At 43.5% G+C, this 13,870-nt stretch overlaps 1 protein-coding gene across 4 annotated transcripts in view; it reads right to left on the bottom strand.

Moving 5' to 3' along the window:
* Positions 1-3,715: 3,715 nt before the first annotated feature.
* The window catches only part of GTF2E1 (general transcription factor IIE subunit 1), a 97,166-nt gene continuing 87,011 nt past the window's right edge, over positions 3,716-13,870 (bottom strand). For all 4 annotated transcript variants that reach the window (XM_073309620.2, XM_073309614.2, XM_073309628.2 and 1 more), the window contains 2 exons: positions 9,624-9,862; positions 3,716-6,003 (listed from right to left, as the gene is read on the bottom strand). In XM_073309620.2, the coding sequence (XP_073165721.1) occupies positions 5,573-6,003; positions 9,624-9,862 (670 nt within the window). In that variant the 3' untranslated portion in view covers positions 3,716-5,572. The remainder of the gene's footprint in view (positions 6,004-9,623; positions 9,863-13,870) is intronic.

Below are 13,870 nucleotides of genomic sequence, written 5' to 3'. Positions count from 1 at the left end.
CCAACCAAACAGGGCTTGTAGTAACTAACACTAAATTCTGTCAAATTACCATCTTTGTCTAAGCAGGTTTCTCACCTGTAGTCAGTTTCCAGCTCCTCCTGGGTGAAGTTGAGCCACTTTTCATGACCTCCAAGAATGCTGCTTCTTTATGTCCCACAGGTGACAGATATCCCAAAGTCTTTCAGCTCTTCCTTACATCCTCAACAGATAGCTTTTTCTTAAAGTCAGGAAACCCACCTGGGAGCCATTGCCATATTAATTTTTCAGTTTCCTGTGATTTTTCAATGGAAATGGTCTTCCTGCTATCCCTGATTCAAATGCATAGTCCATTGTTCTTGGCCACACCTGATTTGATCTTTCAGTTGAGCTCAAGAGGTGTTGGCCATTCTCCTTCCTCTGGAAAAAAGCTGGTTTTGCCTCCCGGGTCTATTTACAGACTCCCAAACATAATATCAGAGTAGCTATAAATTCACATACAGCATCGTTACTTACATTTCACAGTGATATTAACGGCTAGCTTGTTGCTAGTTTCCAAACAGTATTACAAAACACCGTTTAAATAAATATCATGACAAGTGTGTGAGGTGTATTCAGCTAGTCAAGTCAACTAAGTTGTACGGATACATGCCAGGAGGCCTTTTGCCATCTGGCATTGGGGTGCGCTTAGCGTCACAGTGGCCATTACACTGTGGTCATGGACTCCTATTCCAAAGGGCAATGGCCTTGTTTTGATGATCCTATGAAGGCTAATGGAGCCTGTTGGTTTTCCGGTTTCAGAGTAGCAGCAGAGGGCTCTGAGAGAATGTATTATGTACTTGGCAGACCACTCTATTGGTGATCCAGTTGGACTTTTTAATGGCCTAACATTGTCCTGTTCCAGAAACTGAGCTCCGCAGAGCAGAGCTGCTGGTCCTCCTTAGATACAATACTGAGGGGAGGTGGCAAGAGTAGCTGGAAACTGACTACAGATGAGAAACCTGCTTAGACAAAGATGGTAACTTGGTGGAATTAAGTTTTAGTCACTACATGACCTGGGAGTTAGAACACTTCTCCCCTTACTGTTTGCCTGAGGTCCTGCTCATGCTGGTATCCTGTTGAGTTCGCAGCTGGGTTACAAATCTGAGAGTGGGGTGCTATGGTTCTGTTGCTCCTGCTCTTCTACTTCTTTGCGTGAGGTGTCCATACATGATTGAATATGTTATAAGCAAATGTGGGTTTAGATGCCTTGAGACTCTTGGCTGTTAATGCCTAGATTAATACTCCCAAGCCTGTTATGTGTGAATCACAGCCACTGTCATTATGGCCAGGACTCCTGATGGGGTCTGAAAACGTCAGTCCTGAACAGGCTGAAGAGGCTGTTTGCTGAGCAGTGTGATATACTCACTCTCCTTTAGGGACTGCACCCATCACAACCCTGACTCCATTCATTTGGGTTGCAGCAGACTGGGAATCCAGTAGAGGGCTGCTACATAGCTGCCCAGAGCCCTACCTCATACGCTCCCATCCCAGGAACCTGTTTTATGAAGCATTTTCATCACAGAACAGCTGAGCACTTTGCCTCATTGCTGAAGTTCAGCTACACCCCCCTGCACACTCATTCCCAACTGTAAACTTTCCATTTCACTGATGAAAGCAGCCTGGTTTATGCTTTATCTGTTCCCTGTTACTTCCTGCTCCCCACAGGGCTTCAGCAGGAGAGAAAGGAGAGCTAAGCTTTTGGCTTTTCCCCCCACTAAGCCTTGTCAAACTTCTGAGCAGCCAGCCAGGAGCCCCAGGGCATCATGGAGTCAAGGCTCTTAGATCTTTCAGGGCGGGGGTAATTCTATTTTCCCGTTCCTCCAAAGGATCTCCAATTCCCCTGCTGCTCAGTTAGTGCTAGTCTGCTTAATCCGAGTCTGTTTGAAGAAGGCAGCAACAGGGAAAAGAAAAGTTGGAAGGACAGACATGTTGTTTCCAAGCAGCTGCTTCTTGGGATCGATGTGAAAAATCAAATCAAACCCTCCTCCATTCTCAAGTTCATCTCCTCCAAACAGCCAGCCAGCCTGGCAATTAGCCTGTCTGAGGAGATAAATTCATTTTAAGCAAGGAAGGCTGCACACTTCATTGTGATGGGAGCAATGTTCTCTGTCAGTGATAGCTGGGACCTGCATTTCTTACTGGCTTTGGGATGTTTTGTTTGTACAACAAACAACAGAGACACATGGCTGAGACAGATTTGAGGTGCTCAGGTACTAAAGTGGCTGGGACTACATAAATAGATTTCTTTTTTTCGTCTCATTTTAGTTAGAGGTGCAATCCTGTGGCCTGGCATTTACTAAGCAGACAAACTGCAGATGATGCTGAAGTCAGGATCAGAAACTTAGTTCAGTGGAGTTACAAGAGACTGTTGTGCAGGCTGGTCTTGTAGCTACGGACACACAGTCGTTTGATTTTAATTACCAGAGGCAGTGTGGTCCACTTGTTAGACTGGGCCTCCATCAGAACTCAGGGGCTCAATTTCTGACTTTGCCATTGATTTGCTTTGTGATTTCCAGTCTTGCACTTGACTGTGCTTCACTTTTAGCAATTGTCGCAGTGACAGTTCTCTGGGATAGTATGTGCGCACAGTCCCTCTTTATACAGTACATTTTAAAAGTGCCATTGGCCTTCACTGCTCCTGTTCAAAGGAACATTTATCACAACAGTTATGACAATAACTGTGCATCGCTGTCCTTTCACAAGAGTCCTGAACTGGCTGGGATAAACTGGCCAGCAGATCTTCGGATTCAGCAGCTGTTAGGGGACAGTACACCTGCTCACATATCTACCTCCAGTCTCCCAGCAGAGTGGCATCTCAGTAAATTGCCACTGATGGACCAGAAATGTCAGGAGTGCCCTATCAACATTTGGATGGATTCCTGATGGTAGGTATATTATTAAGTTTGGGAATCTTGTTGAATGACATTATATAAAGATCATACATGGATAAAGCCCAATGTTTTCCCACTGTTATAATGATAAACCACAGTAAAATGTGTTACACACAGCCTATTCTTTATAATCTCTCATATGCCAGTTGCTTGTTGTAACTGTGGGTAACACTGTTCCTTTGCAAAAGGTTTAACAAACCTAAGATCTGATCCTGCAAATACTAAAGCACAGTAGAAATGACTCATGGAAGTAATGAGCCTGAATTAACTATAGTGTTTGCTAGATTGGTTCCACAGTTTCTAGCCAATGGTCCCTTGTATCTACTCCCTTATAATTGGTCACCTTGTATTCATCTTCCTGAAATCTGTAAAGCTCCTTTCCCTCAGCTGACCACTATTTGGCATGATTTAGCGTCTCTGTGGTTTGGTAGCCATACGTATCATGTCTCATACACATTTCCATGCCATATTAGCCATTTTAAATTGGCAGCAAGACAACTTTAAGACAGCCAGCATTTCAGCAATATTCACTTCCTCAGCGAAGAAGGAAAAAGAATGGGAGTGCTAACCATAAGATCCCTCTGACACAGGCACCAACCATCGCTCCCAACTACAATAAACACCACAGAAAACGGTGCAAAGGATTCTGAGATGTACCCAAGGAAGAACCAGTGATGACACTGCAGGTGGGGTTATGGTTTGAAAGAAGCTGGAAGCCTTTCAAATAGCATCTTAAACATATCAGAAGTCCTGGAACAAGCAAACAATCCCAGCTGAGCAAGTAATAGATTGAAAAGACAACCTAGGACAGAAGCATCATTTTATTAATTTATTTTAAAAATGGCAAATTTAACATGCTATTTTTAAAAAAGGGTAAAATATCAAGATGTTGAAAATAAAACCACAAAGGAGGCATCACAGGGCTAGTCAGTATAAAATAGCTTTAAGTTTAAATGCTCGGCAAATCTGTACCATTCGTGTAAATCAAACAGCGCTTGATACAGTCTCTAAACACAAAATCCTTTTATCGCTTTGTTTTACCATAGCGCTGGATAAGAAAACACAACAATTAAAAAAAAGTAACACTTTTAAATTGAAAGGTAACATTACAAACACGATATTGCTATAGGCACTGGTAAAAATGTTTTTATTTGAACAGATAGTGCCATGCTAAATATCAGTATTCAGAACTCTGCATAATTCCTTTTCAAATTATACAAACCTTTTGGTGTTAGTGAAATTAAAACTAGCTATGCTGGTTCCATGGTACTGCCTGGCTGACAGCCCAATCTATTGTGAACTCAGGCTTTAACATCGGGGCTTAGACAGGGTAAGGTGAGGGGACAGGCAGTAACAGTGTACTGAAAGTATTCTCTTGGTAGGTCAGAGTACTCTATCAATTCAGTTCCTTCAGTGAGTTTCATTACACTGACAAGGAGCCAAGACTTTCAAATTTGGGTGCTCCAAGTTACATCTGTCCTTGAGGTACTGAGCACCCACAGCTTCCATTGAAAACAACAGGCAATATAGGCACACTCAGCACCTTTGAGAATCAAGTTGTTTGTTAGATGCTTATCTTAAATCTCGTATTTGAAAATTCTGACAGATGGGTGTGGAGGGTGGGGCATGTGGAAGGGGGGAACAGGCAAGGACAGGCGTGTCTTTTCACAGAGGACTGAAGTCCCTGATCGCTAAAAACAGATTAAAAACCAGACAGTCTTTCAAATGAGCATCACCCAGAGATCTGTACTCTCCTTTCCAAAGCTCGTCTCCATTTTGCTCCCCATCAGAAAGCAGTCTCCCATTTACATCTGCAGTTACAACTATCATCATCAGCTGTCCACTCCAGGGATCCTAACCGTGCTGGAAAATAATCTCAAACACAACTTGGTCAAAATACACGGCTGAATCTAAGCAACATAGTTGAGTCTGAGCGAGCTTGGGCTACGAACCCTGTTGAGAGGTTTAGCTAGAGAGCTGTAAGAAGACTGAGGAGGGGAGGGGAGAAGTATGGTTTCTGCTCACATGGTGGTTTAGAAATAAAAATCTCTGTGCACAGCAGTCACCTGCAATGGGTTAGCGACAACCTCATTGGGCCCGGTACTACAGCTCAACCCTGCTCAGCCACCATGTCCACATGCAACGACATCTACAGCCTGTCTCAGCATCGAGCGCACAGACCCTCAGTGTCACTTGCACTCTCCTGTTCTGTAACGCAGAGAAGCAAGGCCTGATCAGACCACAGAGCACCCAAGTCCTCTGCGAGGAGGGAGCTGGACTTCGTCAGAATCTGGTCCCTGGCCGCCTATAAAAAGAATAAACCTCAGGCGAAAGGAGGCTCTTGGGCGAAAGCAGCAGCGAGCGAGGGCCACCCTGAAGTGGAGCTTCACCTTGCCAGCTCTCACCCATGATTAAAAAAAATCCACATGCTCCACCACCCACCTCTGCTCCTTCCCTTTTTGGCACACCCCGTTAGTTTTAGCTCCCCCCTCTGTTGTGTGGGACACCCAAGATCAGCAGTTCCTTTGGTCAGGGAGCAGTTCTAAGCCCCACGCTCCTGCATGACAGACTATAGGGAAGGGAGAGATGCAGTTCAGTCTTTTGTTTCACTAGGGAGTCTCCTGTTAAAATTCACCTTTAAAAGCCGTTGTGGCGGGAAAGGGTTAATCAAACATATCCTCAAACATACGCTGCCCCATGGCTATATAAAGCTCCTTCTCCTCTGGGGTCATTTGGGCCACCAGCTCAGGCCGCTGGCTCACTTGACTGTAAGAGAATGGACGTCCGGCCACCATGACAGTGGGGTCCTCTGCCACCACTTCAAACTCCTCCTCATCCTCTTCATCCTCGAGCCCGTAGAGCGTAGCTGTGGTAACAGGCAGGCGGGGTGGGGATTCCTCCTCTGATTCACTGGTATCACTCTCAGAGTCACTGGCATTGGTGCTAGCTAAGGGAGCCGCCCCCCCCACACCAGCAGCAGAGACAGAGGGGGTTTTCTTCTCATGGATAAGCAGAGCACGCATCACCTCCTCGTTATCGTCCAGAGCCGCGCGGCCCTCCCCACGTTCCTGAAATGCATCCATATCTTGACCACCTACAAGAAAGCATAAAGGAATGGTAGGCAAGTCATCATACCGATATGTCATGCTGGCCATTAAGGAGGGAGCACTATGTACTGGTTAGGGCAGCCTGCTACTGGGGGTCAGAACTCCTTAGTTCTAGTCCCAGCTCTGTCACTGACTCTATAGCCTGGAACAAGCTATTTCCCTTCTCCATTTCTTCCTCCCTGCCCATCTTAAAGTCGAGATAGTTATACTAGCTCAGCATACCTCAGAGCAGGGCAGTAGCGTCTTCTGTACTGGGAAAGGGCTGCATTTTTGTTAAGTAATATTTGCTGTACAATAACTGGAAGAGCACAACAGTGTTTGGGTATACAGGGTGTCTACAGTTCAAGGATTCAAAAACACATTAAAAAGAAGGCTTTCTGAGCTTTTCTGCGTAAGGCTCTTATCAGACTCCTATATTTGGTGAGAGCATTATGAGTCCACCCAACACTAATAAACCGGCAGGCAGACTGAAAAAATATAGAAGAATGGATTTTAAGAGCCTTATGTAAAAATAAGGGATAAAAACTAAGTCAGATTCCCCATGGCAAACTTTTTCTACTGCACCGAAAGACTCTGCATGTGAATGATCACTTGAGTTGAGCTGACTGGATTCCACCCTCATACATTAATGCCACTTGCTCTCCTTTTCCTGAAGAGATGGAGCCTTGACCTTTAGTCCAGTATCATCTATCCAGGTTCCAATACCATGCCCAGCACCGTAACTCCCAACTGTCCCATAAGTTGCCTTAAAAATGAAACAGAAGGGGGTGTTTCATCTTTCCCCTAGGGAGGTGCAAACTGATGAAGTTTTTGGTCATTCCCAGGAGCTGACACTAGGTTGCAACTCAGTCTCATAAGAAAGGAAAGTCCTATCTTCTCCACAGATGCATCCTTCAACTGTTTGATTGTTTCCTGGTTTTATGGAATGCTGCTGTCAAAAGGTGGTTTATTATCATGATGAGAGAGGGGGTGGGTCTCAGGAACTTAAAGCCAGCCCCATGGTGGGCTTTGAGTATCAAGACAATCTTGAACTAGACGAGTGGTTCTCAAATTGTGGGTAGTGACCCTGTTTTAATGGGGTCATCAGGGCTGGCTTAGACTTGCTGGGGCCCAGGTCCAAAGCCCGAGTCTCACCACCCGGGACCGAAGCCCAAGTCCAAGCCCCATCGCCCAGGGTTGAAGCCAAAGCCTGAGGGCTTTGGCTTTGGCCCCCACCAGGGCAGATGAGCGTGGGCGGACTCAGGCTTCAGTGCCCTCCTTCTGGGGTCATGTAGCAATTTTTGTTGTCAGAAGGGGGATGCGGTGCAATGAAGCTTGAGAACCCCTGAACTAGACTATTAAGTGTGGAGCTAGGGCAAAGATCAGAACACTAGAGAAATGTGTTCAAGGTGAGCTGCTGCATCCTGTACCAGAGGAAGTTTTTCCGGGACGTGTGGTTTCATTCCAATGTATAATGACTTGCAATAATGAAGCCACAAGGTTACAAACGTATGACTCAACGTGGTAAAGTCTGATGGGGGAGACGGGGGTGGGGTGGGGGAACGGATGGACGACCATCTTCTAGGCAGCTGAAAATGGATGAAGGGTTTTTTTTTTTTTTTTTGCAACACACACCACTGAGGAGTGCAGGTAGAACACACACATTCTTCAGAGCTGGTGTTGACAGGCTTTGTTAGTAGGAGTCCCAGATGTTCCTGGCACATTTTAGCCTGGTATGAAAGATAGAAGTCAGATTCACAGGGGGTGGCCCGGATTGCTGTTTGTGTTTCCACAACTTGGCAAACAGGCCAAATTCTTGGAAAGAGGGGATTGTGTCTGCAGTTTTGTGCTCAGCTTAAGGTTTCTAGCATACCAAGAAGTCATTCTAGAGACAAGAGATCTTCTTTGTGAAAAAACACGATAGTCCCTCTCAGTGAGAAGTGGTATACTCTAGGAGGTTAGCCAGCAGTAGCCCAAGTTTATTGAATGATTTACAGTCCAGAAGGGTTCTATGAATCATGACCTTGTGAAAATTCTTTGTGCTGGACTTTAGCATCTCATGTTTTCTGCCAATACCCAAGTTTTCTTCCTTCCTTCTTTTTCTGTCACACATCATCCAAGAGTCATGGAAATCCGTGTGGGTGGTGTGGTTGTAAAAGGCACTCTGGTGCCAGACTGTGGATAGCAACATTCAGGGTGTGCTTTTAGTTAGTATGCTTTGTATAGGGTAAACAAAGTAATGTACCAGAGAATAAAAGGAAGTGCACCCTAAAAGTTGTAAGTTAAATAAGGCAGAAACACACTGCCTGACCATAATCACCTCAAGCTCTGGTTTTATCAGATATCTGCCCGAACAGGGTTAGCCCACCATCCGCACCTCCACTCCCCTAAAAAAATCTCCTGCTGTTCTGTTCCCCTCCTGAAGGGTTACTTTGCAGGAAAAAGGAAGATTTTAGTGTTCTGGATTTAATTAAAACAGAAGCATCAGAAAGATTCAATACTTCATTTTTTACCATGTCAGATGTTATATGTCAGAAACTAGCACATTGCAGTAAGATTTCAGTAGCTCTACAGAGGGAGAACTAGAATGAGATCCTCTTCAGAATTTTTTTTTTTTTTTTTTTAATAAAGTCTCTGCTGGTAGCCACTCTCGTAGCATTTTGTCCTTCTTTGTGCTGGTTTTTTTGTTTCTGAAAATAAACACTTTGCTTTTTGGATCTTGGTTACATTTCGCCATCTTCTGAGACACTGCCTGTTTCATTTGGTGTTGCTCAGATGGTTGTATATTTCAGTTGAATCACCCAGTTAATCTAAAATGGTCTCCATTTATTACTTTTTTGTTTTGGGCTTTGAATAAGCTTTTCAAAGCAGGGACTGTCTGCTACTCTGTTTGCACAATGCCTAGCACAATGGGCCCACAATCTTGACTCTGGTCTTTTGTGGATATGACATTAATACAAACAATAATAAAAGCAAAAACCAACGAAAAAGACTGTTGATGACTGACAGTCATAGGAGGAAGCAATAATGAGCAACCCACTATGGTGACGGATTCTCACTCCTCCTCGTCCCCAGAGACTCTCAAGCTGCAGTTCTGATACATTGTTCTATGCATACAGTAGTTGTCTTGAAAATCAACAGATAACTAGTTACAGAAGGGGAGAGTGGATACGTGAACATGGCATATCCACTAGAAGCCGATTTGATGAGCCTTGTGCTCAGCACACATACAATTTGAGTTTCATTTTCCATCCATGCCCAGTTGGTAACAAGCTTTCCAGAAGAAGCTGAAAAATGTTTCATCCAAAACCAAACAAGTCATAATGGGCCAGAACATCTGTCTTTGAAGCTCCCAGAAAAGCTAACAAACAATTAACATTTTAGTAACACAATCACACCAGTGTGGGCAACTCAGCTTTCCTGACACGGGTTTCAATGCTGTGCCTAGTAAATCTTGTTCTCTTACACCTGCTTGGCTTCCAAAGGCTTTACATGGCAGATGAAAGATATAACAGCATAGCAGGTTAGTGCTAGGATACCAGGAGCGGCAGCTGTACACAGAAAGGGGCAAAAATGTTCTTCCCACTCTAAGAATTATGCAGCACTTCTCCCCTTTTAGCTTCCTTACCATCTTTGATCTCGTCCGGATCATAAGCCCCCTGCACTGTGCTTTCCCGCAGCCAAATTGGCCTCTCTCTGGCTGGCTTCCCTTCATTTGTTGACCGATTAAGATCCTCCTGGTCTTCCATGCTGATGACGACATTCTGGGTGTACAGGTCCTCATACGACGGCCCTTTTGTAGTCCATGCTTCCCGATGGTATCCACCTGCTAGGGCAGCTGCCCCTGCAGCAGCAGCACGTTCTTTGCTATGTAGAAGCCAAAGGGATTAAAAAAAAAAAAGATACCATTCAGAATTAGTCCTTTCCTGTATAACAGAGGTTTCCTGTCGTGATTTTCAAAAAAGCCCAGGGGATTTAGCCACATACCCCTCTTAAAATTAATCATCTCCCATGATATGCTTGGAGAATCTCAACCCCCATTTCTTAACCACGTTGCCAAGAATTTCTAGACCAACTCTTTGATTGAGGAATGTAGGATTCAAAATACTAGACAATCTAAACTACTGTGATATGCAGGAGAGATACTAGAAGGGAAGGAGGTTGTTAAGCTCTGTGAATATGATTACATAGGAATAACAGCCAACCTGGTTATAAACCTGAATATTCTGAAATGAAATTCACATCGATACACAACATGGTCCTTCCCAGTAGCTAGCTGGAAAAGTCATTATTTGCTGTTACACCATAGTCTTGTATTAAATAAATTAAAACACCAAGGTTTAACCAAGTGGGTTGACCGGATTGGAGTCTCACAATGCTCAGATGTGAGAATTCTTATTCATAGTAATTATGAGCAATTAGACAAATTCACCTCGGAAAACTAAGTTGAAATCCCAGCTCTGATCACAAGTGATAATGAACTTGCAAGAACTACCTGGTGAAGTTCTATGGCCTATGTTATACAGGAGGTCAGACTAGATTATTTTAGTCAGGGGCTTGGAGGAAGGGAGAGGGGGTTTACAGGTCAGCAATAGAGTGGGGCAATGCCTGAGGTTTGGTGGAGGCTGTTGTCCTAACCCTGAGTAATGGTGGTGGTGGTGGGGGGGAGTTTGAAGGTCAGTATTGCCGGTTACTGGGCAGAACTGGGTGAGTGCCCAGGACTGGAATAACAAGGAGCCGCTCATCAGAATTTAGCACCAGCTTATTTTCTCAGTTGATCCACAGCCAAATCATTGTCATCCAGGTTCCTATCTGAGCCAGGAAAATGCACTACTTGGATCTGAATAAAAAGAACACAGATCTGAATGCCCTCTGCCCCTGATGGCAATGAGCCCAAATTACCTTCGCTATCTGGTCTTGTGCTCTTACGTGCATAATGAACAGGAAAGGCCACAGAAAGAATCTTGCCATTTTCCACTTGAGGGAAACCCAGGGTGAATGAACTGCTAGGCTAACGTCGCTCAAAAGAATCAACAGATTCAATGGAGAATGCACCCATCCACCCTTAGTAGATCTTGCAAGCATTTTGAACACTTTATATAGTAAATGGTATCAAAGGCTGCTGACAGATCGTAAATATGCATGGGCACCACCCTCCCTTTGTACAGAACATGATGCTAATGCTGTTTCTGTTATCATCCCCGGGGTTGAATCTATACTGATAGAAGATCCAGGTGAACCTAGAGGTGTTCTGCCATGATCTTCTCAATAAGATTCCCCAAAGAGGGAAAGTTTGAGAGAGGGTGGTAATTGGAGAGGTCAGGAATATCAAATGTTTGTTTATTAAGCAAGTGTTTACCCACTGCTTGTTATCCTAATTCTATTTTAATGTTTAAAGGTTGGTCCTGGGAAACTGCATACACATGCCATCATTTTATTTGCTCTGGCAGAAAATAATTATGCACTCAAATATCTGCCAGGAGCAAGAAATATTTAACCTTTCAACAGCCAGGTAGGTGTTCCAGGAACTAACCAACCATATACACACAATATTTTTGTATGTTTACATTTTATACAACGTACGCACATTCACAGAATCAATGACTTGTGTTTCTTTCCTACAGTCAGTCCGATCAGGAAAAAACAACTTGAATTTCTGAGCAAGTGGGAGAGACTATTTTATGCATGCAGATCAAGTATGCAACTTAAGAAACCACACAGAGATCTTCTCTCAATTTGTATTACTTCAAATACTGGTACTTTTCAGTTTTCAAAGAAAGGCATGTGTTCTGTGAAAAGCAATATTCTCCTTCCCCCACAATAAAAATCAGCAACCATCGAGCTTCCCTGACAATTTTATGTAATCCACTTTCCTACAATACACAATGCAAAAGAGCCTTCCTCACCAGGACTGCAGCAGTGACATTTAAGTGTTGGGCAGGGTCAGGGATTGCCTTGTCAATTCTAAGCCTCCTTTTCCCTATGAAGTTCCATTTAGTTGTGATATACTTATCCAAATGATGTCAAGGACAATTTTTTAAAGTAACAATTCTTAAATAAAAGATACCTACCCCTGTAAACTACATTAAACCATCTCCTGCAATGTGATTAATTTACAGGGAGTAATGAGTGATTTTAGCTCCTTGGTATGCCCCAGGATAACCAAAGCCAAGAGGGCTTATGTCTACCATTTTACCCCTGTTAAGGTCAATGACTAAGTAATGGCTCCATTTTCTTCCTTGTTTGTACAACAGTATCATCAATTATACTGTTAGAAGCAACATGCAGCCCCCTGAGACCATGGGACTGGGGATTTACCTGCCGCTATAAAGAAGCGGTGTCTTTTTGTTCTGTGTCCCTGCTGTGGAGAAGTGAATTAAACACCACTGAACAGAGACAGAGGACCAGATGCTCAGCTGCACCAGGGCAGCGCTTGGAACAGAGCTGAAGAAAGGGAGCAACACCTATAACAAACTTTCTATCTCCCTTGATTCTAGGGCTGTTTTGTCTCCTGGCTCACGCTAGGGATGCCCTGAACTTGCCTGGCTGCAACAGCTCCTGGGAGCTATTGTGAAGCTGGGGATCAGGGATTAGGCAGTAGTGTGGCTGGCTACACGGGCTCTATGCCATCTGTGGGTCACCTTACATGGAAAGTCCTCCAGCATAACTGATCAAACTGGCTTTAAGGTGGCAAAAAGCATCTTTAGCAGGGCTAGGATATGGCTAAAAGAAACCAATGAGCAGACCTCAGATTATGTGTATTTAAATCAAACACAAGTTTTGCATCTCAACTGACAAGCATAGGAAAAACTGAGGCTCTAGAGTTCAACAGATGTGTATGGTAATTTAAGTACATATCTGCAATTTGCATTAACGAAAATTAGGTAAATCTCTCATGCTATTGTTTTTAACAGCCTCCACTAAAAGGTATATGGACAAACGGTCTTTGGTAGTGTAATTGCAAAAAGTAGTTCATTCAGGAAACCTAGGATGTTACATTACATAAGGTGCTGGTATTTTAAACAAGAAAAAGTGGAGTGAAGATTAAATTCAACCCATCTGGAAAGCCACTGGAGCTGGTTTATGAAAAACAGGCTCTTATCATGATACTTGCATGGGACAAAATTCCTGCTTAGTAGCGGATTTACAAAATATCACTTAAGACGGTCTAGAAAAATCTAAGTAAATGATTTGACCAGTCTCGCAATGGAGATGCATGATCGTTAGACAATTTCCAGTGTAGACAATAAGTGCTAAAGCTCTCTAGAAGACACACAGAGGTATTTGCTCCTCTGTGAACAGGAAAGGCAAGAAATTCAGAGGATTTTTTTCTTCAGTAGCATCAAATGTCAGTTTTACCTATGATTCCAGTATCTCAAGACTCTGTAAAATGGAGTAAATAAATAACCCAGAGGTGGGGGGGGAGGGAGGGAGGGAAAGATGATATTCTTTTTTTAAATTTCACTGCAGCACTTTTATGTAATTAGTTGCTTTGAATTAATAAGGGTTAATAAATAATTGACTCTCTATGCGCTAAAGCTAGTTGTGTTCAAGTAACTATTTAAGAAGCTGCCTATTTATTTTGTAAGTCTGTGCACAGAGCAATTAATCATTTACAGTGGGGTTTTTTAAAGTATTTAAGAGGCACGTAAGTGGGTGCTGCTGTTATTTAACCATTATTCATGGGACTGCACCAGGCATTTGCTGTGTGAATTTTCTGGCCACAGAGATGAAGTAGCCATGCAGTGGCTTGAAAAAGCCCCTTTTCTCTCATTTGAGGTGGTTAGCCCAAATGTGTCAGACAAACTACAGAAACTGGTTTTAAAGCAAAGTCTAATGATTAAGCCATAGGATTAGGAATAAAGGCGCGAAAAT

Source organism: Lepidochelys kempii, chromosome 1 (assembly GCF_965140285.1).
Source record: "Lepidochelys kempii isolate rLepKem1 chromosome 1, rLepKem1.hap1, whole genome shotgun sequence".
Taxonomy (NCBI): Eukaryota; Metazoa; Chordata; order Testudines; family Cheloniidae; genus Lepidochelys; species Lepidochelys kempii.
This window is presented reverse-complemented; position numbering and strand designations above follow the sequence as displayed.